Source organism: Cryptosporidium parvum, chromosome 7 (assembly GCF_000165345.1).
Source record: "Cryptosporidium parvum Iowa II chromosome 7, whole genome shotgun sequence".
NCBI classification, from domain to species: domain Eukaryota; phylum Apicomplexa; class Conoidasida; order Eucoccidiorida; family Cryptosporidiidae; genus Cryptosporidium; species Cryptosporidium parvum.
The window spans coordinates 1,251,617-1,278,458 of record NC_006986.1 but is presented as its reverse complement, the minus strand read 5'-3'; the positions used below and the strand labels follow the sequence as shown (position 1 = coordinate 1,278,458).

At 31.7% G+C, this 26,842-nt stretch overlaps 9 protein-coding genes and 1 non-coding gene across 10 annotated transcripts; 6 read left to right on the top strand and 4 right to left on the bottom strand.

Moving 5' to 3' along the window:
* Window positions 1-33: 33 nt before the first annotated feature.
* On the bottom strand, window positions 34-158 carry cgd7_5535 (the record flags this gene model as incomplete). The annotated part of the gene is made up of 1 exon: window positions 34-158. It is a non-coding gene; the product is annotated as an 18S ribosomal RNA (ribosomal RNA).
* A 2,247-nt stretch (window positions 159-2,405) lies between these two features.
* On the top strand, window positions 2,406-2,711 carry cgd7_5530 (hypothetical protein; the record flags this gene model as incomplete). The annotated part of the gene is made up of 1 exon (XM_628694.1): window positions 2,406-2,711. One exon carries the CDS (start codon window positions 2,406-2,408, stop codon window positions 2,709-2,711), a length of 306 nt encoding a protein of 101 aa, XP_628696.1.
* Window positions 2,712-3,029: 318 nt separating this feature from the next.
* Window positions 3,030-5,885, top strand: cgd7_5520 (serine/threonine rich low complexity protein; the record flags this gene model as incomplete). Its single annotated transcript, XM_628693.1, has 1 exon — window positions 3,030-5,885. The coding sequence occupies one exon, from the start codon at window positions 3,030-3,032 to the stop codon at window positions 5,883-5,885; it is 2,856 nt and encodes a 951-aa protein (XP_628695.1).
* Window positions 5,886-6,542: 657 nt separating this feature from the next.
* cgd7_5510 (secreted protein) lies at window positions 6,543-7,262 on the bottom strand (the record flags this gene model as incomplete). The annotated part of the gene is made up of 1 exon (XM_628692.1): window positions 6,543-7,262. One exon carries the CDS (start codon window positions 7,260-7,262, stop codon window positions 6,543-6,545), a length of 720 nt encoding a protein of 239 aa, XP_628694.1.
* A 473-nt stretch (window positions 7,263-7,735) lies between these two features.
* cgd7_5500 (large secreted protein) lies at window positions 7,736-12,187 on the bottom strand (the record flags this gene model as incomplete). The annotated part of the gene is made up of 1 exon (XM_628691.1): window positions 7,736-12,187. One exon carries the CDS (start codon window positions 12,185-12,187, stop codon window positions 7,736-7,738), a length of 4,452 nt encoding a protein of 1,483 aa, XP_628693.1.
* A 383-nt stretch (window positions 12,188-12,570) lies between these two features.
* On the top strand, window positions 12,571-13,584 carry cgd7_5490 (PRP18 (SFM+PRP18 domains); the record flags this gene model as incomplete). Its single annotated transcript, XM_628690.1, has 1 exon — window positions 12,571-13,584. A coding segment is annotated over one exon (1,014 nt), but the record flags the coding sequence as incomplete, so codon positions are not given.
* A 238-nt stretch (window positions 13,585-13,822) lies between these two features.
* Window positions 13,823-20,794, top strand: cgd7_5480 (very large membrane protein; the record flags this gene model as incomplete). Its single annotated transcript, XM_628689.1, has 1 exon — window positions 13,823-20,794. One exon carries the CDS (start codon window positions 13,823-13,825, stop codon window positions 20,792-20,794), a length of 6,972 nt encoding a protein of 2,323 aa, XP_628691.1.
* A 139-nt stretch (window positions 20,795-20,933) lies between these two features.
* On the bottom strand, window positions 20,934-22,142 carry cgd7_5470 (uncharacterized protein; the record flags this gene model as incomplete). The annotated part of the gene is made up of 1 exon (XM_628688.1): window positions 20,934-22,142. The coding sequence occupies one exon, from the start codon at window positions 22,140-22,142 to the stop codon at window positions 20,934-20,936; it is 1,209 nt and encodes a 402-aa protein (XP_628690.1).
* Window positions 22,143-22,392: 250 nt separating this feature from the next.
* cgd7_5460 (VPS16 vacuolar sorting protein) lies at window positions 22,393-25,293 on the top strand (the record flags this gene model as incomplete). The annotated part of the gene is made up of 1 exon (XM_628687.1): window positions 22,393-25,293. The coding sequence occupies one exon, from the start codon at window positions 22,393-22,395 to the stop codon at window positions 25,291-25,293; it is 2,901 nt and encodes a 966-aa protein (XP_628689.1).
* A 392-nt stretch (window positions 25,294-25,685) lies between these two features.
* cgd7_5450 (conserved hypothetical protein) lies at window positions 25,686-26,690 on the top strand (the record flags this gene model as incomplete). Its single annotated transcript, XM_628686.1, has 1 exon — window positions 25,686-26,690. One exon carries the CDS (start codon window positions 25,686-25,688, stop codon window positions 26,688-26,690), a length of 1,005 nt encoding a protein of 334 aa, XP_628688.1.
* Between the last annotated feature and the right edge of the window lie 152 nt (window positions 26,691-26,842).

Genomic DNA, 26,842 nt, shown 5'->3' with positions numbered 1-26,842 from the left:
VTTACGAATTCGGACTCGGTACCCTAGTAAACATATCAAGTAAACTATAACTGTTATAATGAGCCATTCGCAGTTTAACCGTATAAAAGTTTATACTTAGACATGCATGGCTTAATCTTTGAGACAAGCATATGACTACTGGCAGGATCAACCAGGTTACTATCATTCATATTAATAATATGTGTTATATATATATATATATAATATATACAAATATATACATGTAACATATATATTATATATATTATATATCATATATAATATACATATTATTAACATTGAATACATTTATGTCTATTATTTATAATAAACAAAAGAATTATTTAAGAAATCATTAATGAATATATATTATTTATACAACATATATATACATATAATATATAAACTGTATAAAAATATCATAAAAATTTCTTATCCAGTTAATTAATAAGAAAAATATATTAATTTAACTAGCAATTTAAGATAGTATTAAAACTACATTGAAAAATACCCCATAACCTTGAATATAAAGTAATAATAATAATAATAATATATTATAAAAAATTATTGCTTTTTCTTTTCAACAATGGTTACGAAATATTCCAACATTGTACGCTCCCAAAACACCATTATACAATAATATATATATCATATATATACATATAAATATATATAAACAACATAACTACTATATAACAATGTAGAGTCATACATTAATACTTATCACATATAATTCTTTGGAAACCATAATAATACAACAACCTCTTATATTTAACATTCGTGTAAATATCAATTCAACACATATTGTCAAAATTGACTACACTAAATACACTACATTTACAATCAAATATAAAACAACGTTATATTTCAATCGTAAAAACATGTATTTACCTGCGACTCATATATTATACATTACTCATCTATAATATATTTCTCTCATCAGTACTAATCATTCCATAGCCTTTTCAAATCGAAATAGACTACAAATTTTTAATACTCAATGTCAGCTCACTACTAACACGTCAGTTCCTACATTCCCAGGTTGAATACTCTTCACCCCGGAAAAAATATTTTTTATTATTTTTTTATTTTCACTATGTTACACCGCCCACTTTTTTTTTTTTTTTTTTAATTCTAATACTTTATTTATTATATTATTATTTTACTTATAAATTTAGCACTTTGCTATTTAAAATATTATTCAACATTCCATTAAAAAAAATTACTTTATGAAAAAAAAAAAATCAAGTATAAAAAATCCAAGTGCAAAAAAAATTCAAGTGCAAAAAAACTCAATCCAAAAAAACTCAATCCAAAAAAAATCAAGTATAAAAAATTCAAGTGCAAAAAAACTCAATCCAAAAAAAATCCAAGTACAAAAAAAATTCAAGTGCAAAAAAAAACAATCCAAAAAAACTCAATCCAAAAAAAATCAAGTATAAAAAATTCAAGTGCAAAAAAACTCAATCCAAAAAAAATCCAAGTGCAAAAAAAATTCAAGTGCAAAAAAAAACAATCCAAAAAAAATTCAAAAATTATTTTTTCAACATTCAAGTTAATGCCATTCTTTATCTAATTATCTCTCATTTCCTATTCTGCTACTCTCATCACCATTTCTCCTCCTATGAATACTCTACTACTATTCTACTTATCTTCTCCACAACCACCCCTATCCTCATCCTCTTCTAAACTCTTTCTTTCCACTACCTCTCTCCACTTTCACTATATTCATATCTCTGTTCTTATTCATCCCATTCATTTCCATATCTTTAACTATAATCATCTTCTACTTGAAAAAAATAATTATCTATAAATATTGAATATCTATATATAAAATGTTATTTACATATTTCACCAAATTTACTTATATATTTCGTCTTTGTGAAAATATATTGTATAAATTTGAACTCAGTATAAACCAACTAATTTGACTCTTCATACCTCTAGTAAATATTTATTAAATTAATTTTAAAAAAAAATTAATTCACAACTTTTATATTATAAAATATTAGATCAGATAAAATAAAGGCTTGACATATTATTATTTCATTTCTACATAAATTAAAGGTTTGAATTTCTCGTCTAAATCTATAATAATACGACTAAATATTATCAAGAACCTATGTAAAATAATAACTTAATAAATTAAAATACCTGATTTTTCTTCTCAAAAATGGAAAATGTAAAATTAATAAATTCAATATTAAGAAAAACTGAACACAGAAAACTAATTATTTCTGCAGCTATCCATTCTATGTGCTATTATAACGATATTTTCACACTTGAATTTTGCATTACAATTTTTTTTGTTAAAAGACATAACCTTTGGGTACAACTTAAAAAAAATCACATGCTATTGTGTGCAATTTTCTCATACAACAAAAAGTAGTTATTTCTCTGACTTCCTGATATTTTTTCTTTTGAAAATGGGTTCAGTTGAGAGTAACGTTTGTGAAATAATTCCTTTTAGTTCACAACTTACATGTATTAGTGACAATCTACTCATAGTGAATTATTCTAACCATGTAATTCAGCAATACATCTTAAATTCCATCGCTCCGCTAAACCTTTCAAATGAATTTGAATATATATTTCCTTGCGGAAAAGATATACATAATAAAGAAGGTAATATAAGATGCGACCCTATCACAAAGCAAATCCAAATTTCCTGTGGTTCAAAGTTATGTAAGTTTACTTGTAACCCATTTAACTTATGGATTCTAATCCCATAAATTTAGACTCTGTTTCTAGCGATAAAATAGCAAAACCTGGAAATCAAAATCCTTGTTCATTTACTTTTGATTTTTACAATGATGAATTCTCACTTTATATGGTAAGTGAGCCACAGAAAACTTCTTGAATGAAATATAACCGTTTTTAGTTTAATAGGCCAGATAGTCTTATTTTCAAAACAAAGGAATTTGGAGTAGAACCCACTTTTTTCAACACTACTTTACTAGATGAAGAATTCAAATGGACACTTACAGACAGAAGCGAATTTAGTAAGTCAATATTTTTAAATTTTTTATCATTTAACTAAATATTTAGTTATGAAAATCCCTACTACTACTACTACTACTACAAGAACTACTACTACTACAAGAACTACTACTACTACAAGAACTACTACTACTACAAGAACTACTGCTAGTACGAAAACTACTACTAGTACGAAAACTACTAGTGAATATTTTTCATCAAATGAGAAAGAAATAGATTTAAAAAATAATTCCATGGAACAAGTTTTAGATGAAGATTTCTCCGAATCCAAAGATAAACATTCAGGCCAATCGAATATTAATTTGGGCCTTAATTCCCCAGATGGGCATGGTGATAAAATCTTTTCAGTTTTATCTCACAATGGTACTGTATTTAATATAAACAGTAAAAATTGCCCAAATTTAAATTTTCATAATGAAAATTCTGGAATAACTAATGGTTCTAAAGGGTTAATCAATTTTACTATTAAGAGGAACGATTTTAGGAATATTCCAATGCTCGTTTCTAACTTATTTGGCACAACAAACTTGAAAAAACAAATGCTTCTTTGGTTGAATGACAATGAAGTAAGTTTATTTGACAACGATTCTACAATATCTAGCATTTCTCAAATACCCGAAGAATGGTCAAATTCAACAAAAATAAACCTTTCATTATACTGGGATGAAAGTTCCAGTTATTTATTTGATAATACCCACTCGAAAATTATTCTTTTTGCTGGGAATTATAAGAATGGTACAAATAATGGCGACAAAATATCAGTCAATGATGCGATGAAAATTAACAATGAAATGCTAGCACTTTCTAAATCAAATAATGTTTGCAGTATTTCTGAAGCAATGAATGTGTGCAAATCGAATGTTGTTTTAATTCCGTATTATGGCGGTCTAACTAAGGGAAATTATTTAAGATTTGGATTTAATGTTCCAAGAACTGATCTTTTACCTATTTCAATTAGTTTCTTTGATTCAAACGATGCAAAGTCATTATTTGTTTTAAATCCAGATGGATCCGGAATTTTGAAAAACATTTCTACTAAATTCGAAATTAAATTTGAGCTTGGCTTGATAAATGGTAGTTGGCTCGGAGGTGATATTTTTATCCTTGATAGGAAACACGCTCTTGAAGCTGTAAGTTATTCAATCGCTTGTGTTTTCTATACAAAAACATGTTTTGAAAAGAATGAAGCACATTGTCTTAAACCCTTTAATCGCGCTGAGAATAAAATGACTTTTGGTTCTGAGAAAGACTTAGCGACAACTCTCCAATCTTCTAATTCTGAATATTATCTTTTCCTTACATGGAATAACTGCATTCTTGGATATATTCCAATTAACACAAATAAAATCAACAAAATTTCTCTTGAAGCCGGAGAAAACTCAATCTCCACAATTGGATATTGGAGTATTATCGATGGATTTTCTTCTTCTTTAATTAAACATGCGCCTATAAAAGAAAATGGCCACTTGAATAATCAAGAAAATCAAAATATTCAAAATGAAATAATGAAGCCACTAAACTCAACAAATCCAGAATCAGGTGGGAATAACTTAACTCAGAACCAAAACACAAAGCCTCATCCAGTTGTTAGACCGCATCCTACAGAAAAGCCCTCAAATGGTGAACATCAAGAATCTGGTTCAGAGCAAGCCCCTATTACCTCACCAGAAAACGAATCAAGTTCAAATCATCCTTCTGTGACAGTTCCAGATACTGGATCAAGTTCAAACCATCCTTCTGTGACAGTTCCAGAGACTGGATCAAGTTCAAATCATCCTTCTGTGACAATTCCAGATACTGGATCAAGTTCAAATCATCCTTCTGTGACAATTCCAGAGACTGAATCAAGTTCAAATCATCCTTCTGTTACTATTCCAGAGACTGGATCAAGTTCAAATCATCCTTCTGTGACAATTCCAGATACTGGATCAAGTTCAAATCATCCTTCTGTGACAGTTCCAGAGACTGGATCAGACTCAGATCACGCACCTGTGACAATTCCAGAGACTGGATCAAGTTCAAATCATCCTTCTGTTACTATTCCAGAGACTGGATCAAGTTCAAACCATCCTTCTGTTACTAAACCAGAGACTGATTCGGGTTCAGATCATCCTGCCACTATTCCAGAGACTGGATCAAGTTCAAATCATCCTTCTGTGACAGTTCCAGAGACTGGATCAGGCTCAGATCACGCACCTGTGACGATTCCAGAGACCGGGTCAGGCTCAGATCACGCGCCTGTTACTATTCCAGAGACTGGATCAAGTTCAAATCATCCTTCTGTGACAGTTCCAGAGACTGAATCAAGTTCAAATCATCCTTCTGTTACTATTCCAGAGACTGGATCAAGTTCAAATCATCCTTCTGTGACAGTTCCAGAGACTGGATCAAGTTCAAATCATCCTTCTGTGACAGTTCCAGAGACTGAATCAAGTTCAAATCATCCTTCTGTTACTATTCCAGAGACTGGATCAGACTCAGATCACGCACCTGTGACGATTCCAGAGACCGGGTCAGGCTCAGATCACGCGCCTGTGACAATTCCAGAGACTGGATCAAGTTCAAATCATCCTTCTGCTACTATACCAGAAACAGGATCCAGCTCAGATCACACTCCTGCTACTTCTCCAGAAGAAGGATTGGACTCAGAACGCTTACCAATCACTTCTACAGAACAAAACTCAAAGCCAGCTACATATCCTAACCAAGAAAATGAAAATCATAATAATCAGGAAGGTAATTCGAGTTTTAATACACTAAATCTTCCAAATCAACCCAATCTTTCCAGCAAGCTGGCAGATGTGGAAAGTTATGGGGAAAAGGATAAAATGGTTGATGGTGAGCAAGTAATCACTAAAAATGACATTATTGAAGATACTTCGAAAGAAATTAGAAACAAAATGTAAAGTATCTGCATTGATAAATATGGCCTTAGCCATTTCCAAATATCTAAATTGTCAACTCAAGTAAAATTCATATTGATAGTTTATTTAAATAAAAATAATTAGGATTTTGTAGGCATATCAAGTGATTTTCTGAAATTTAGTTGTATTGTTAATTATTGTTTCAAAATACTTTCTAATAATTTGTAAGATGCCGAATAAAGGGATATTTGCTTACTTTGATAATCCCATTCGATAACACAAAATTGAAGAAGATTAAAGTGGTAAGAAAAACAAAAATGACATATTTGGGAAGTTGTAAAGTTTGGAATAGAGCTGGATCAAACTTTAATTATTCAAATATAGGATAAAGTTCTTAATCAAAGATCGCTATTTCTGAGCTAATTTTTTTTAAATGCTAATATTTGATTGCTATATTGAATTTTTTTAATTCGATATAAAAATATTTGTGCATGCTTTAAAAATAAGATAATTACAAAATATCTTTACCAATTTAAGGTGAATAAATTAACGTTTGGCAAAAGATTTGCAAAAGTATAACGGAAAATTTAAGCCTTAATAACTGAAAAAAAATTGTATTTAAAAAAAAAAAAAGATTAATTATTTTTTCAACTAGATTATTAGCTTTCTTAAATAATTAATAGAATATTGTAATAAATTCTAAATCCCGGTTTTAGACAACATTTTCTGATATTCATCTAATTCCGCTTTCTTTTTACTAAGTAATTCTAGATTTTCTTGATGACATTTTTTTAGAAACTCATATTTTTTAATATATTTTATCGTATTACTCATGCTTGAATCCGAAAGAAATGCCTTTGAATATAAATTCACGATGAATTCAACCCTTTCAAGCTCTTTGAGAAGTTTCTTCACTTTCTTCGTTAATTTTGAAATGTGATTTTCTAGATCTTCTCTATTAAATTGATTGGATGGCTCATACTTCTCTGCGTCATCTTGGTTACTTTTAGGAGATTCAGTTTCAGACTTTGATTCTTGACCAATTAATACTAAGTTTACTTCAGATAATAATTGAATCTTGGGAACACGCACTTTCTCATTTATGTCATTTTCAGCTTCTAAATGAGCATCCAATTTATCAGAAACATATGTTGAGTTATTTTTTTCAGAAATATCAGGCTGATTTATGTCTTCAGTATCAATAGCTAATTTTAGGTCTTTTGGGTCTTCCATTAAATCTATTTGTAAATTTTCGAATGAGTTTAGAACCTTTATAAGCGATAAGTTCGAATCAAAAGATATTTTATGACTATTATCTTCTAGTTTTTTTAAAAGTAAAGCAAAAATCATGTAAATAAATATGTATTTAGTAGCTTTGTATATTAACTTGATTGACATCTCATTTATGAAATTATTCATTGTTAAAAAAAGATATTAAAAAAATATTTGAACCTTAATTTGATTTTTCTACCTGAGTTATAATCTACCAGTATTAATTGAGGAAATGAACAATAAATTTTAATCTTATAAATTCATCTTTATAGTTTAATTGAATTTCATATTTATATTTTTTTTGAATTTTTGTTTCCACATGTCTAATGTGGGATTTTTCTATGGTCAGGATTTGACTGTGAATGCCCACACTTGAGATTTACCTTTACCAAATAATAAATTATTTGGAGGGAAATCAAAAAAAATTGTTAATGTAAGTAAAGAAAATGCCGAAAGAGAAATAAAAAAAATTAATCGCCTTTGGTATTTTACATTTATTCCTACAACCTTAACTTTGTTTTCTAATGTATTTTGCTATTTTTGTTAACAAAATTGCTTAATAATGATTAAAAATTTTGATTCAGTTTCTATTTGAATAATTTGGCAAATTATCTTATAGTTTAATGCTCAATAGTCACATTTACTGTTAAATTGTATGATTTTGGCTCCCACGAATAGAGAAAATCATAATCATAGTAAGCAATACCATTAAATGCTGATTGTTCCTGAACAAGCCCAACAGTTTCGCTTGTATTATTTTTTTCTCGCTTATAATTGACCGAATATCTTCCAACCTGACCATCTTCTAAATTGCTATTTGGGTTTTTCTTGTTAGTTGAGTCTCCTTGAAGGAATATAAACCCAGACCCAACATTTCCTAATAAAGGACGAATTTCAGAAATATTAGGAATGAATCCACCAAAATCTCCATCAAATCCTGGCCAAGCTGCTGTATCATTTTGATATTTGTTTAAGGGAGTAACTGTGCCTTTAAGAGCATAACTAGATAATGCATTGCAAAGACATTGAATTTGAGATTTTCTAGTATTAAACTCATTATAGCGGTGGAATGTTTGGCATAAAGATCCATCCCACTGATCTCCTTTCCTTGCAACACACGAAAGGCTTGTGATATTAGCTTGTATGTCAAGTTCAATATCAATATTGAAAGAAACTGGGGTTGGAATGTTAATTAGATAATAGTCAATAGAGCATGCAAAAAATGATGTAGATAGTACTGGTATTACAACTTGATCTTCATTGGAAATATGTTTATGGATGGATTGTCTTATAAGCTCATTTGGATACTTTGAAACTGAGATGGATAGAGTATTATTTGGGCAGGAAGGAATCCAATAAGAACTTGCTAACTGGTGATCAAAGTATCTAGGATTCTGAATCATATAAATAGATTCTGCAAGCTGAAATTCAATGTTGTTTGAGAGAGAAAAAGGCGGAATATTTATTGTATCTAACTTAAATCCTGATTTTAAGTCCTGCTTGGCAAATGTTTTACTCTCGAAAGTAATTTTAGAATTAGGTCCATCCCATTTAAATTGAGATCTAATAGGGTCCGAAAATGATAACCTATTTCCAATTGATTGCAATATTAATTCAACTACTTGCAAGTATTGAATATTTGATGAAATGAAATCCCACCCGTTTACTGCAACAAGAAGGTCTATAGTTTCTAAAAGGAGAAACTTAAACCCAGGGCTATTTGCGCATTCAGATATTAATGTATTATTCATAATCGAATTGAATGGCTTAATTGTATCTATTTGTAGCTTTGGGTTTTCTAATGCATTTCGGAGTATCATATTTAAGATTCCAAAAACTGTAATTTTAGATGCTGAATAATCCGCAGAAGTTGGATTTTTTGGGTTATCTAAAAGCATATCATACAATACATCAAAGTATTCATTCCAAACGAGAGATTGAGATACTGGCTGTGAAAACAAAGAAATACCGAGTTGAAGTCCATCAAAAAGAGATAAGTAGGATAATGAATGTGTTGCAGCAGCTATTAATTCCATTATTTGTTCTCTGCTCTCAAGTTGATCATTCATAATTACTTTCTGATATGGACAAATTGGTTCATTTCCGTAGCTACAATAAGGAGATATGTAATGATTTTTGAGACTTTTATCGCAAGGGATTAGGCAACCGCTGTTGGACGGCGTTGAAGCTTTCAGAAAAACATACCAGGCTTTTTCTGTTGATGGTAGCCTTATTGATTGTTGCAAAAGTTGCAGTTGATCTCCTATAATTAAAATCCTTGAAGATGATGATACCACTGGGTCTGATGATGCAATGATCCCTAGTGAAGGAAAAACAGATGATTGTACTGTTGTTGGGAATGCGATTCTAGGTATTTGAAGATAAAGAGTATCACTTGCAGATGTTTTTCCTGGGTTTGGAATCAACAGAGAGAATTCTTCCATCTGAGGAGGCATATCTGCACTTAAAAAGTAAATATATTCTCCAATTCCCCTTATAGGGGCAGTAGGAATCTGGTTTGCAAGAGTTCCATAAGCTGTGGGGATTGATGTAGCCTGTTTCAAGTTTTCAGGTAAGGCACGGAAAACAAGAAAACAGTTAACATTTTGCTCTGATAGTATGCTAAATGGTTTAATAATTGCAGAAACAATTATTGATTCAGGAGGAAGTATTTCTTGAACTAAAGCTTCAGAAGGTAAAGTTTCAAGGTGGATAGAGTGGTGCCCTTCACATAACAGCTGAGACTCGAATTTAATAATTTCAGTCATACTAGAAAAATATGAAACTTCATTCAGCAAAACTTCAAAACTAAATGATGTATTTTGACTTGTGTAAGGTATTGTAGCGAAATGATGACCTGTATTAATGTGATCCCATGCTTTTGGTACTGATTTGATAGTGAATACTTGAGGGATATCTGTAGGGAATATTGGAATTTCTGAAGGGTACGCGCAAGTCTGAGTACGGAGGAACCATTGATTGTAGTTATTTGGATATGGTAATGTTTCAATCCACCAACCTGTTGGAGAATACCCATATATTACGTGCGGCGACGTGTTATTTTGTATAAAAAGTAATGGGGTGGTAGTGCTATACTCCTTAGATTCAATTTTAGCGCTCCAAGTATTTCCTTTTTGTAATCCAGTATTAAGAGTATATGGCAACTTCTTTTCAGCCGTAATACAATTTGCAAGGCTTGCAGGAGGAGGGTTTGCCTCCATGCAAGTTTCAAATGCTTGATCCTTAAGAGTAGTAGTTGAATACAAAAGTGAAACAGGAGTTGCTGGTGTATAGCATTGCCAAGTGACTTTTACATCTACCATTTCCGTTGGAATTGGAAGCATTCTAGCAGCTCTGCAGCTGGCTCCACCCCCAGGAAGGTTAAAGGAACCAAACATTTTTTCAATATATTGCGGTGAAAAGGCATAAAAAGATCCCTCCGGTATAATTGGATTATTTTGGTTATGAAACAATGAGGATTGCCATGTAACTCTGGGCCCCTGTAAGAAAATTCCATAAAAAATTTGGCTGACTACAGAAATTCCTGGATAATTTCTGATAAAGGTTTTTTTTGAGTCATCTAGTTCCTTAGGACCTCCACCATTCTGGGTATAGCTCACTGTTTGAAGAATAGTAGTTTGCAATCCTGGGTGATCTAACGAAGGTTGGAAGTATCCATCAAATTTCTTTGGTGGAGGATAAAATGGGCTTTTATACTTAGTACTAGAATTTAATTGTTCACTGGAACAACGTCCTTGTTGGTAAAATCCTTTATTTTCTATTGAGGGTGTAAACGGGAACGTTCCATTAAAAAAACATCCTCCAATAAAATTCTCTTCAATTATAATTGATGGTGACCCAGTATCTTCTAATATTCCTGTTCTTTTGGGGTTATTCATAATAATAAATTTGTTGAAAAATCCCATTCCTTTAAGAGTATTTCTTTGAAATATGGAGCCTGATTTTTTACTCAGTAAAAGCGAAAGATCTCTTGGATCTTCATCATCTATAAGGTTTCCAACCATTGTATAAGGTCTTAGTGGGAAATAAAAATCAAAGTTGCTTGAGCAATTAGATTTTTTTTGGAAACTCAGAGTCTGCTCAGGTAATCTTGAAGGTGGCACAACTCTGATTGGAGTAACAGTAAATGGAATATTTGTTTGTCCCCACGTAATAGCAGCGTTATTGTAGTGAGTTGTGACGTTACTAAAGTATGGAATTACCTTCATCTGATAAGTTGGGGTAATTGTAGGAATAAAACCTCCTAATCCATACTTTGGAACCCACAAATTGTCACTATTATCTCTAGAATGCTCTAACGATGAAACATCTAAAATGGTAACATTAAATGCATCCACAAAATAGTGATCGCCATTAGAACCAACAACATTTTTTCCTGGAAGTATATCGCTTGGTAGAAATACCCTATAGATTAATGGTATTGTCATTTTAGGGCTTAATTCAGGTGCAAGACCAAGGTCGTCTTTAATATCATACCAAACTTCACTAAATATGTGTTGAGAAAGCCAATTAATCTCTCCCTGACCGTCTAAAGATTGATGGGTCTGTGGAAATTTAAGAATTAGGCTTTCAATCATATCATTTGTTATATAATAAGTTAGGTTAGTATAGGAGTAGGTTTGAATTATAGTAGGAGTTATTCCGTTTAAAAGTGTGGCAGCAGCTTCACAAAGTGGGGATAAAGCAACAGCATTTGAGATAGTAAGAACTCCGTATTGAGTTTGTATTTTGGATGTTCCACTCAATTTTTTGGTATCGCATGAGAACTCAACTGGAACGGGATCAGTTCTATTAAGGTTTCCCACTGTTAAAGTTATTGGATTAATAAATTGACATGGAGTGATTAATGGGGGAACCGAAATTGCACCCCAAACAGTTTCATAATATGGAGGTGTTGGTTTAGGGTCTTTTACATCAATTCCATAAGGAGATCCATTTTGTGCCAAGTATGGTTCTACCGTGATCTTGTCATAATTTCCTCCAGGTATCTGGCAATTTGAAGTTTTTAACAATATTATTAAATAAAAATAAAAAATTGTTATCTTCCGCATTATTCTAAATCTATTCAGAGTTTAAAATATTCTTTATCATATTTTAATTTAATTTTTATCAGTCCCCATGCAAAGAATATATTTTACTTGACTTTTCATTTTACAGCTTCGTTATAGTAGACTATTGCTGGGATTGGCGCGCGCGGTTAATGTGTTTGATTAAGTTTTAAGATTGCATAATTGTATTTAAGTGTTGTACTTTTTTGGGAAAAGCGGACAATTTAAAGTTTTCTATATGACTCTTGTAATCTTTTTTGATATTTTCTGACTAATTAAATTGGATGGAATCTCTTGAGGAGCTTATTAACTCTAAAAAAATAGAACTTAAAAAGAAGCTAGGTAAGTTTAATAATAATGCAGACGTTATAATTACTGATTAATAACCTCTTTTTTTTCGTTTACATTTAGATAACCGAAGTTGGGTTTCTCAAAGTGAAGTGCAAGAGCATGAGAGGCAAGAATATATCAGAAGGCAGAGAGAAAGGGATTTGAAAAAAGTAAAGAAGGAGAATATTAAGAATTCACATTGTATAACTTCGGAAGACAGAATAAAGAAAAGTAACCATGAAAATAGTAGTTCTGTTATTGATTTATCTAATAGTGATTGCAAAATTATCTCAAATAAATTGGAAAATGGTTCGGAATGCTTAACCTCTTCCCTGCCTATACAAAATGAGGAGACTATAAAGAGGCTAAGACTACTTGGAGAACCAATAACCTTATTTGGAGAGGATGATAACGAAAGATATAATAGACTAAGGAGATTAGAGTTTAAGGGAAGAACAAATGAAGAAATGAATATTGGCCAACAGAATATCTTTTTGCATGGCTTTGATCCTAATTTCTCTCTCTATTCTGTAAGCGATGACCACACACAGGTCGAGATATATGAGGAATTTGAGCATATAGAAGGAGAAAGCAATCAGAAGTTTATTCTTAGATGGATAGATACTCAGCTAAAAGAATGGGAGAAACTACTTAAATGTCGAAAGAAAGCGGACTCTGAAACAGAAAAAGGTATGCAGGATTCCGCTCAATACTATCAAACAAAAAGAGACATTCAACCTTTAGTTAATTCGCTAGAGGCATCTGATGGAAAAGTTGATAAAGAGGTTCTCGATAAATTATTTGAAATTGTGACTTTGTGTAACCAAAGAGATTACAATAAAGCTCAAGATAAATATATTGAATTGGCAATTGGAAATGCGCCATGGCCAATGGGCGTAACTATGGTAGGTATACACGAAAGAGCTGGAAGAACAAAAATTTTTTCCTCTCATATTGCTCATGTCTTGAATGATGAAACTACAAGAAAATATATTCAAATGTTTAAAAGGCTTGTAACTCACTGCGAGTCGAAAAGACCTTCTAGAGAACAGCAAAAGAAAAGTATCTAGCAAGAGTAATTATGTATCTTTGTTTTATTATAATTTATCCGGTTTGCGTTACATGTTTTCTTTTAGTTAAATTCTTAAGCAATTATAAGCACTTTCTGGCCGTCTAGTCGACTATAAGTTACCTGTAAAAAAAGGCGGGTCTTCCTCATAACATGAATGTGTAATTAACTTAAAAGTGAGAAAAAAAAGATAGAAATATTCGGTGGAATAAATTTATGTATAAGCTTCACTGCCACAGATGAGTTTCAGGTTGGAGAGTGAAAACCTGGAGCTCCTTGAAAAAGTTGGCGTGAATAAACAGGAGGCAGAACTATTGAGTCATATTAATGAAGCTGTGAAGGAAATTACTTCAAAGATTCAAGATGGTGATATTCAAATAAAGATAAGAAAATGTAAAGAATTATTGCAGCTTATTGCTGCAATTAGGCAGGATGTATTAGGAGATTTCCCCTCAGCTTTGCTTACACTAAATTTGGAGTTGTGGGACTTGTTGATTAATTCTTTGAGCTCATGCTGCTGTCCCTCAGTTTCTGACAAAACTTACAAGGCATTATTTCCTGGTTTGTATGAAAATTCGAGCACTGATGGATATATGGGATCTAGTTGTTGTGTTGTTCTTAAGGAGAAAATCCTTGAATTATTAACGGAAATGATACAAAGCATTAATGAATTATTAACTAAAAACAAAGTATATTCAACCGATGTATCTGAAATAGAATTTTGGATCTTAAATCTTGCAGAAACAGTTATTCCAAACCTCGTTTGTTGCTCCTTAAAATCATCCATTTCTTCTCATTGTGAATGTAAATTAGAGCCTCTTGTATCTTTATCTTTTGTCGTTCAAGAATCAATTTCAACATATTCTGAACTTTTAATGAAGGAAAGCAGGCTTTGGTCTACTTTGTTCAGGCTATTAATGAGTTGTAACGACCTAAACTCTAATGCAATTGAAATTAAAAAAAAGCTTCAATCAAAGAAGACTAAAATTGAGCCACAAGTAGTGGATTTTTCAGTATGTAACCTAAAATTTTTGGATTCTGCGCAACTCATTTGTTCAACCTTTACCAGGTTTAACTTTCTTTCGGATAATGAAGGCCATAAATATTTTTCTCTTCTTGCTGCAGGGGACATTTTCTCTCAATTCATCAAGTATGTTTCCACAATATTCAAGATTGTTTACTTTGAAGATATCAAAATGTGTAATACCAAACTTGATTTTCTTTTCAATCAAAGGTTTGATTTGCAAATTGAATCTTTTGCAGAATACAATGAAGAAGTTGAATCTTCAGATAAAATTGCAGATCTTAACGATTTGGACAGTTTAGAAAATATTGAAGATATTTACAACTTTAGTGCAGAATTTAATTCTGCAAATAATAGCAACAATAGTCATGGATCAGCTTTAGAAAAGGTACACGAGTCTGAAACTAAACGGAGTAAACACATGGAGCGCTTTGAAACAAATAGCTTGATGTCATGCATTGTTTTTTTGCTTGGAAATGAAAAAATAATTGAATTCGATTCTTTTAGAATAGTGCATAGCGATTCTATCAGATTTACTATATTGGATGTCTTAGAGTCATTGTTCCAAGGCAATGATTTGGCGAGCCTAGACTCGGTTTCAATGATTAGCCAAACATTATTTGTCTACGATTTTGTTTCGCTTTTATACCCAAATAATTCAAATTACTCTTTAGAAGGCCAAATGGAATATAAATTTTCTTATATAGAAAAGCTTACTGAAAGATTCATTAAAAGCCCAATCCATGTAGTTGCATCCATAATTTATATATTAAGATCTGATGCTTCTAAAGAAAATCTATCAAAACATTTAAGTATTCTATTGGATTATTTATTTAGTTTAAAGAATTCACCATTTGAAAATTTAATACCAATTACATTAGGATACTTATTCGATCTTTTATGCCAAGAAAGCTATGGGTCCAAAAATCTAGCGTCTCTTTTTGACGTCTTAATTGAAAGAGTGTCTGATGAATGCCTTCACTTTTATTCTCCTTTAACTTGGATTTCCAAAGTTATAACTCTCGATTTTGTACTTTTTCAAAATAAAAAAGTACTCCCAAATTCATCCAAAATTATTTCGAGCTTAAAATTATTCCTATCAAAATGGACCAAAGTTTCGGAATTAATGATTTCTTCGTCAAATATCAAATTTTGCCAGTCTAGACTGCGAGGAATTAGAAGGTGCATATTATATTGCTCTTTAATTCTGAGTGGGAATAAGGATAATCTAGATTTAGAAAATCTTGCAGAACTTTATATGGTGTCCACTATGCTTACTTTAATACTTAAAAATAGAAGTTTAAGAAGAACCTCTGTTTTGCAGCTAGTCGATCTCTTGAATAAAAGAGTAAAATTCTCTAAAGACGATTTAAATTTAGAAGTTGTAAATGATCTTGAATTTATAGAAAGACAGTGGAGCTTGAATACAAAGCATATTTTTTTCGACTATTTTACCTTGGTTGACCTCGAAAAAGATGAAATGAGTACTGCTTATGAACAAAACATATATGGAGAGGCTCTGTTGGTAGAAAAAATGGAAGAATTAGATATTCACCACAAGAAATCAGTAATGATGAGCACAGAAGGGCCAAATTCGTCAGTATTAAAAACTCCAGACTCTTTTCGACTCTCCAAACTTTTATCAGCAATAAAAAACCCAAGGATTCAAACACAAATAAAGATTTCTGCACTAAAGTCCTTGACTAAATCTCTAACTTCCTCAAAAATTTCATGTAAATTATTTTGTATATATGTAGATGAGCTTGTGAAGATTTTGATGAATCTGAGCTGTAAAAGTTTCTGTACTAAAAAGCAGAATTTGGACAATTCTTCAAGAGATGAGTCAGCTTTTGATATTACAGAGCTCATTTCAATTGAAGAAAATTCTCTGTTCTACCATCTTTCAATTGCTCTAAATGCAATTTTTATCTCGAGATCATATAGAAAGAATTTACTAGAATATCTAGCTGCATCTTACTCAATTACGCTCATTCACCACCTAAGTATTTGGATATTCAGTTCCTCTGAAGAATGTAGATCTGGTTCATTTTCACTCCTTACAACCATTCTGATAATAATTTTAAAAACAGGAGTAATCTCAGATACTCCAAGTATTGAATCTCCAGATGATTTATTTTTAGATAAGACCACCACATACCTTAAAACATCTCCCTTGGTCCGAAACACGTTAATTCTCCCAACTTCAACAAGAGAAACAAAAGAATATAAGGAAATCTATGAAGTAGAACTACATGAAAATAGTGAGCATACCTCACCTCTCAAATTTGACGACGTAAAGAAAGTCAATTTGTTCAAGCCTCTTGTTTCTCAAACAAATGCATCACAAGAAATTTCAAAGGTTTTATGGGATTTAGATAGACTTTTTAGAAAAAGATCCATCAAAACAAGTGGCGTACCTCTTGAGGAATTTTTGTATTCGGTATTTTCGCTTTCATTTCCCTGGACAAGAATGACCAGTCAAGTTGTTCGTCTTGAAAGCGGAATATCAAAAATTAAGGACAGTATCGACTCTGTACTTTCAAAATTAATAATGTTGTTGGGCCAGAATAACCCTGAGTATCTTTCTGAAATTGAGAGATATTCTGATTTAATTAATTCTCAATCAAGGAATATTGATATTAAAATGCTTGCAGTACTTAAAGTTATTCATTCAATACTACATTCTTTCCAGCACGTAAATAGTGAGTCACTTTCAGAAACTCTTTCCAAATATTCTTCATTTATTGTTATAATCTTATCATATTTTAACAACTATTTCAGAGATAAAGATGGCAATTTTATAGTCGGAACAATCAGACCGAAGATAAGCTTTGGAATTTTTGATACAATTTCCCTTTGTTTGGACTCTTGTAATGGGGCTTTATGTGAATTATTATTTGATATTTTACCAATTAATATTCAATGGAGCTTTATTATATTGCAAGTACCGAAGCTAATTGACCCCATTAATACAGTTCAATCTCCTACTACTATGCTTCTAGTAACCAAATTATTGAGTAAGATGCCTCTAAAAAGATGGTTTGAAGAAGATCCAAGGTACACTTTAGAATGTTTGAAGCTGCTTATTTTAAACAAAAGTCTGTTTTGTAATAGAGAGCTCCCTGAATTACTGCTTTGCGCACAGAGTTTTCAAGATTCGTATTTTGTCAAGAAAGTAATATCTATTTTCGATAAAATCTCAGTTTTTGAAAACCCAAACCATCCAATTAATGCACTTATACAAAAAAGCCTTCTTAAGTGGCTCCTAGGTGTAGGATTGGTTTCTAGTTCATTTGAAGTTCAAACAAAAATCTGGGATTTAAAGCTTGTTCTCTTGGATAAATGGGATTATGAACATTCTAATAATACTTATTCAATAATTTCTAACTTTCGGATTCCTAATGTTGATAATATTGAAATAAATCAGCAAATATCTTGGGGGTTCATTTTCTCTAGGTCTATTAAGAGTTTAAATCACTTGATCAATAATATGAGCTATTTAGTGCCAATAAATGAAAATTTAATTAAATCATATATTGGATGGAGAAATGTGGAGTTCTTTGAGTATTTAGCCAGTATTTTAAGGTTCTTAGAAGTTTTTTTGACCATTCAACACAGACCAATTGAAATCGAGTCCAATGAAAATTTCGATCAAAATAATGGAGAAATTCAGCTAGTAATAACAACTTTAACTGAATCTATGGAAGTTATTGCAGAAGAAATAATCACTCCTTTTTTAAATCTAATAACAATGCAAGATTCGAATATTGAAAAAGAAAGGCTTTTATTCACCAATTTAATGTTTGGGTTTCTCTGCAAGTTGAGTAGATTCTTGCCTTTCTCATCTCTTGTATTCCAAAAAATTGCTGATAACTTAAGTCTTTTTTCTTCATCTCTAAGTGGGATTTCTCACTTAGAACTGAGTATTAATAGTTTTCTTTTACAAATACAACTTGTTTTATGCATAGTAAAAGCGGATCCAAGTTGCTTTGGAGTATTAAGAGAGCACATAATCATTTTAATTAGTAAGATCTCCCCCAAGGAAATGACTTCGGACCAGATGAACAAGCTTTTATCATTTTTACTGTTTTTGTTTGACAAAGGATTAAAGAATCATGAAATTTGTTCAAGACTATTAGAAAAGATCTCTTCACTCTGTAATCAAGTTCTTTTGAGTATGTCTAAAATTCTACCAAAGTCAAAAGATGGACATAACCTTACATTGGAATTGCCACAAAGCTTAAACTTCAACAATACCTATAATTTATTAATGGGAGTTTCTTTATTGTCACTGAAACTTTCCCAGATAGTTTCAATTGATGATTCATCAAACTCTTTAAGTGAGGAGCTGAAAAAAGAGATATTCAACTCAGTGATAGTAGGAATTGAAATATCGAGTAAAATTTCAATTAGTTCAGAGTTTTTGACGCTTTATTGTTCTTTGGACCAAATTGATATGTTACAGGAATCATTGGCCTTACTTTTATCTGCTCTTTCAATACTCAACAGCTCAAGCTTGTCCATTGAAATGGAAGAGGAATTTATTGGAAAGCTCTTTAACCACATTTTTACAATATGGGAAAACTTTATATATTTAACTTCATTTTTTTCGAAAAGCCAAATGAGCCACTCTGAAGAATTATACAATGAGCTTCGAGCACAACAAAGTGAAAAGAAAGAATTCTATAATGAAATAAAACTTTGTATTGATTATTATATTCAGATAATTACAATGGATATATTTACGGAGCTATTAACCAATAATCTAAATAAATTTGATCCTGGGAAGTTTACTGATGATTTAAAGAACATTTGGCTCTTCATAAACAATTCAGAAGAAAGTTTAAGTAAATTAAACTACCCTATTATTTATTTTGCCTCCTTTATATATAAGATCAAGGTCAAATCTAGTGGAACGTCAGATCTAGGAGATTGGAATAGAATATTTAACAAGAATTTTTATCTCAATGGCCTATTGGATAATGTTTTACTGAGAACTTCTGAAATTCTTGTTGAAATCAGAGAAATTTGTCTTGGAGAGCTTAGATCTTGTACAATTGCTTCTCTTAGAGCAATGGCTAAACAGACAAACAAAAACTTGAACAAATTTAATGAAAATGCTTTTCTTTCACAAATGTGTTGTCTTTTCCAATTTATAAAAGTTATTGGACTCTTTTTAGCAGAATTTGAAGGTCCTCATAATCTTTTAACTAATAACAAGTTGAAGCCTTTACTTAACTTTACCTTAGAATCTTTGGCACTCCTTAGTTGCATTTCCAAGCAACTAGAAGCAGAACTTGAAAGAAGTAATCGCTCTGGTTTTGAAACATGCATTCGAACTTGGTGGAAATATACATGCAAAATCACTGGCGAAAGTCAAGATATTGAACATTTTTCTTATATGATTACGCAGATAATTTCTCTATTATTGTGTTGTTCTTCGCAAATTATTCCAATTTCCGAGACACAAATGACGAATATAACGCAAGGAGCGAACCCAGTACCGCTTTCAGATTTGGCAAGATCTCAAAACCAAGGTTCTGCACGCTTTCACGACTTATTTATCAATCTCCTTGATACCGAAAGCTCTGTTGGTTTAAGGTTAAATCGAGGAGCTCTACGTTTTCCTATTGAAATTAATGAAGAGAATGGCTTCCTCATGAGTAACGTAACTAAGAAAGAACTGAATAAACTGGATGGTTTTGATTTAAAAATTAATCCTAAAAAAGGCAGAATGCTTTTGGATAGCATTATTTTAAATGACTCTGTTCCAATACCAATAAAATGTGGAGTTTTGAAATTATTTCTAAGTCTGGCTCTTTCATCATCGAAAAAGAAATTTATTAAACAGTGGAAAGTTGACGAGTTTCCAGATAAAATAAAAATTTTGAGTATTCTGGAGAAGGCCAAAATATCTAGGAGTTCTGAATTCCTCGTACTATCTTTGGCTCTATTAGAGGTACTCCTATCCTTCAATCCCAGCCAACTAGTAAGTTCTGTTGAACATGTGAGAAAGCCTCTAAGAACGTATTCTGATTCCCAATGTAGCTCAATAATGATTTCACTTGAGCTACTTAAGGTGGAAGCTGAAACATTTGAGGATTTGGATTTAAGTTCTCGTACCTATCCAATAATCCAAGATTTATTTAACAAGTGTTTTGCATTACTTAAAGTCATGCAAAATTAAGTTATATAGTATTACTGAAATAAAATTATATTTGCAGATTTATTTACAAAAATATAAACTAAATTTGATAACTAATCTATATATATATGCATTGCTAATTATAATATTTAACAGTTTGCCGTAAATACAGTTTATAAACTTAATTTACCTGTAATATATCTTCTAAAGAAGGTGAGGCTTCACTTAAATATCTTTGAAATTCAACTATAAAGTCATTTAATTCTTTCTCCTCACTAAGTGAAAAGTAGTCTTGGTTAATTAAGCCTTCTTTAATTTTCGTGAATGTGATTAGATGACTGAGACTATTATTTTCAGACTTTTCTTTTAAAACTTTTAATTCAGAGGATTTCTTCGAATCTTCTTCAATAGATTTAATCCAATTAGAAAAGAAAATCCTACCAAATTCAGAGCCTACAAATTCAAAAAATGTTGTTAATGCGTTCATTTTGGTCATTAACTCAACATTATTGAATTGCAACTTGCATTTAGACAACCTGGAATCAGCGTCAGAAATAAGGCTTGAATCTTTCTGTAATTCTGAAGCCTGTTTTAACCTTCTCTTTATGACAGTAAAATCGACGCTGGAACTTGCTCGAATAAGAAATGGGCTTTTCCCAATTGTCCTTCTTTTTATTAAAAGACTATTTTCTACTTGTTTATATACTGTTACTGAACAAACGTCATCAAAACTTATAAAAATGATTCTCTTAGATGATTTAGTCTCATCAACTGGAATGAATTTTAGTCCAGATCCAGAAATGGTGATAAAACATTTGATCCCTAATTCGTGTAGGTTCGCTTTAGGATATACAATAACTATCAATTCATTTTGAGTACCTTTTTTATTTTCAAAACTCTCATATAAATAGTATAACTTCAAATTATCAGTTTCCCTAATGACTTGTAGAATTCTGTCTGAATCAGATAATATTCTCTTTGGTAGACCTGGAATCTCTCCATATATTTGAATATTCTGTTCAAATAATGATAATTCACCTTCTTTTATTTGCCGAGATAAATTCAAATCTGAATCCATAGTTGATGCTTGGGAATCCAGACTACTATTGTGTGTTCTCTTATTATCTTTTAATGAACCAATGAAATTTTTAAGGTTTGCCACAGTAGTTTCCACAGATTTAATATGGAACGTTATGTATGTACCATCCTGTTCTGAATATACCTTAATAGACGGAAAGCTCTTTGCAATGGAGTTTGAAATAAAATCTCGATTTAAGCTTGTAGATGAGTAAGGAGCAGAGCATGGAGTAATTACTGGAAGCTCTTCATCAGAATAGCTTCTTAAGCCAGTTGAAGCTAAAAGCTGAATTTTTTCTGGAGAATTACTCATTCTTAAATTCTTCCAACAGATCAACTATATTTTAACATAAAACTTTAGCTAAAGCTAAAAGTTCGATAGCTTTTGAGCAAAATAAGCCATAGTCGAATTATCTTTCTAACTGAGTGAGTCGGAAATTACGGTATAAATATTTCAGTAACACCCGATAGTTGGCGCACGCGCCAATGTGCACTTAGTGGAAATGCATAGCTTTTGTTTACAGGAGTAATAGGCTGTGGACTAAAGTCGTTTGTCAAAAAAGATGAAATATAACTGGCAAAGGCTGGGAAATGGCTGGTATGACCGGAGGAGAGACTCGAAAATGAGCTGGGAGGTTTCCGATCGTGATTTGAGGAGGAATATTATTGCAATAGCAAATAACGGGGGTCCTATAGCTATTTTGATGGCACTTCCTTCAGATGGAAATTCTCTGGTTTCTAACTTTTACCTGGCAACTTATACTTTTAGAGGGACTGAACTAGGTAGAATTGCTTGGATGGATCATATTCCAGTATCTATTGGGTGGACTCTAGAAAGTACCCTGTTATCTATATTTTCTGATGGAACAATAAGGGTATTTTCCCCCCTATTAGAACAGTTGAGTATTATAAGTTTGAAGCGGAACATAGAACCTACAGAGTGTATAATTATGGCTCGGGTACTTCCATATGGTATTTGTTTTGTGACTTCTAGTTATAATGTGCACTTTGTTTCAAATTCCAATATATCACAGAGTTATTGTTTGACTAATATACCACTTAGGTGTAGTCCACTGGAAATTTCAGTAACAACTCCAAATGGCAATGATTCAAATATCTCCTTTATTTTTCCCACAAATGTTTTCCTTCCCCTTGAAGATAGTTCTATTGCTATAATTAGTATTTGGGATCCAAAAATTTCAAATTTAATTACTAAAGAAGGAATTGCATCTCCGAGCCCAGTTGATCCAGCATATTTATCATTCAATTCAGATGGTGAGGCGAGGGAGAAGATACTTGCATTCAGTGTCTCTCCAAATGGGGCAGTATTGGCTTCATTAACTGAATCTTTTGTTTTTTCATTGAGAAAAACCAATTCAATATTTGAAGATCCCATATTCTCATGCAAGTTGAATATATCATTTTCTAAGTTGAGGCAAATGGTTTGGTGTGGAAATGAATCTGTAGCCTTAAATGCTGTTATTTCTACTTCAGATCCCTCCGGAAATCAAAAGCTGAAAAATGTAGTTTATATTGGAGGTCCTGATAATCAATGGCTAACATATAACTACGGTAGGCAGCCATTAATTCTAAATACTGAAGTTGACGGAGTTAAGGTTCAAACAGCAACACACTCTGATTTCTTATATAGGGTCCCAGAATGTCTAGAAAGCGTTTTTGGAATAGGTAGTTGTGAACCTTCTGCAATGCTTTATTTTGCATATGAAAAACACATTTCGGGAGATATTACAGCTTATTATTCACTTAGGGCAATTTCTTCCCAATTAATAGAAGCGAGCTTAAAATGTATTGATGCTTCTATTTGCAAGTTTCATGAGGAGGAAACTTGCATTAAACTTCTTAAAGTTGCATCATTCGGGAGACTTTTTTCTATTAAATCCTTAGGTTCAGATCAAATTGAGGCTAAGAAATGGGAAAGAAGTTATATATCAGCTTGTAGAGATCTTCGCATAGTAAAGGCAGTTAATCAGTCTAGTGCAGAGTTTAACACAAGTGTTGTTCAGCTCAGAACTTATGGTGTTAAGGTTCTTTCAACAAGATTGGCAAACCACAGATGCTATTTACTTTCAATAAAAATATGTGAATATTGCAACATTAGCTACTTTCATATACTATCCAGCTGGGCATGTGCAAAAATAAGACATTCATTAGAAGCTACTGACGAAGAGTTGGCTGGGACTATAATTTCAAAGATTATTGGGAGTCAGGGTAGTAGTGGATTTATAGAAAATGGTGTTGGAAGCTCTTGCTTTTCCTTAATAGCTGATGAGGCAGCAAAGGCAGGAAGAATGCATCTTGCTATCCTTTTACTACAACATGAGCCAAATCTTCAAAGAAGAGTTGCCATGTTACTTAAGCTACCAGCTTTTAAGCTAGCCGTTGAACAGTCTATTAAGCACAGAGATATAGACCTTGTGTACGTTTGCGTTACCCATTTGTTGTTTGCATCATCCAAAGAAAAATTTAGAGAAATTGAAAATTCTTCTCCATTAACTTCTGAGTCAACTCAAAAGCATTATTGGGATTCTGAAACTATTGAGACTTTGGCCAATATTCCAGAAATGGTACCTTTTGTAATATATTACTGTACCAACTTAGGAGAAACTGACTTACTTCTTAAACTTTTTGAAGAGATGGAAAATTTCTTTGATGCTGGCTGGGTTAAGATTATGCTTGCAACTCTAGAGAAAAATTCTGTATTAGCAAAACTCGAGCATCTTGCGCATGCAGCTGCTTATTTCTCTTCATCTTTGAAATCAAAAAAATCTCTTGAAATTAGTAAAATGATCTCCAATAATACTTTAACTAAGTCATTAATACTGCTAAAAAACACAATTCCTCAATCAAACGATAAAACTCAAGCAATATCTTTTATTCATTCTTCAAATCCTAATTCTGGTTCTTCTTTTGAACGTGAAGCTGTTATAGCTGAAATAGAGCTTATTCAATATCAGACAAATTTAGATAGCAAATCTAAGCAAGCATCTTGGAGAACCTCTGAAATTCCAAATTTTGTTTCATTCGTTGGATGCTCACTTTCCACTACAATCAAATATCTTGCATTCCTAGGGCTTCTAGATGATCTTTTGCAGTTAAAAAATGCTTTAAATGTTCAGGATAAGATTTATTGGACGTATAAAATTAAAGGCCTTGCAATGGGAAAAAAGTTTCAAGAACTTTCAGCTGAAGTTCAGTCTTTAAATTTGTCATACCCTCCCATTAGCTTGGAAAAGATCATTGATATTTGTATATATTATGATGCAAGACACATCGCAGCAAAACTAATTCCAAAGCTTAGAGATTCCGAAAAACAGAGCTACTGGTTTAATCGTGCAGGGATGTATAGAGAGACTCAACAGCTTAGAAATGCCAATAATAATGTTCAGAATAAAATATTGAATACTTTTTCTGGGGCTATTAGTGGTATTTTGAAAAAAGACTAAACTTATTTACACAATTATATGTTTATTACTAGCTATTAATTAGTACTATTTAAACTTTTTATCATATTAGGAAATAATTTATTCTTTCTATATACAATAATACGTAATTGATGAATTTTTTTTTTCGGAAAATTTGGATGAAAAAATTTATTCAAATTTCCCAGTAGATCTCAAAATAAGTGTATTTATTTTATCTTAATTTATAAAAATTGATTTACTTGATATCTAAATCTTTATAAAGTAAAATTAAACATTCCATGTAATCTGCATGCATGCACTATAATACCGAAAAACGAGGGCCATTCTTTAAAATTCAAAGTTGATTGAAGATGAGAGCAAGTCACATATCCCTTTGCGTTTCTCCATACTTTATTATAATCGATATGTAAAGAATGCGAATATTTTTAGTATTACTCTTGGTTATTTCATTAAGTGAAGGCATTTTTGGAATAAAACAGGAGCAAAGCAAAGGAGGAAATGTAGTAAATGGTCCTCAAGTTTACAACAATCTTAAGGTAAACAATCAAATGAGAATCAAGAGTGAAGTTGGAGATGCAAGAAATCCTTCTCAAACAAAAATAGCAAAGATGGACGACTCTTTGATAACTTCTAGAACAGCAGGAGTTGAAAAGCAAGATGTTGCTAATAACATTTCTGAAGTTCATGGATACAATAGTTTAAGAACCTCAGAGATTATTTATAATGGTACTCAGGTATTAACTTTGATGTTTTTTATTTCAGTAATTATTTTTGGTTTGTTTATTCTGGCGATTGCACTTATTCCAAGATATGCAAAAAGATTTGGCTTCAAGTCTAGAAGAGATGAAGTTCCAATTGAACAAGAGTGTGATGATTCTAATTTCAATGATATTGAAGGAAAGGTTTTAGTAGGAAGGGAAAAGAAGGATAACAATACAATGAATGCTCCTTCGCTCACTTTTACAAAAGTAAAGAACAACTCTTTGAGAAGGCATTCGCTAATTTCAGATGGAAGTTCTGATAGTTGCAAGATAACGACAAGACCTAGGTCTTCTTCTTCTCTTCCATCAGTTCAAGCATTTACTGAGGCGATTGAGGAAAGTACAACGGGGGATGAAAGCAGTACAAGAGCTAGTAAGCATATTACTTATAAAAGTCTAAAGAAAAGGCCACATAATAATGATTTAGTAGGGAAAATATATAAAACAAACGAACAGAATAAATTTTCAAATATTAATTTTGGTAGAAATAGTACCAGAAAAGAAGATGAAGATTCAGGACTATCTCCAACTTCGGCATCTGCAGTTGTTGCAATACAGATGAGCGAGCTAATTGCAAGATGGAACCCAAAAAAAGATTCAAGATTGATCCAAAAGGCAAATCCTATGACTAAAGAAAGGCAATTTAATGCAAGTTAAATGGTTAGTTATGTTAATTTTCCGGATATAGAGATAGATAAATTGGAGGGGATTCAAAAATTCTGTTCAATATAAATTGAAAATACTTGAAAAAATAGGATGGAATACAAAATATAAGAATTGTAGATTAATTTTTATTATTGAAGCATTTA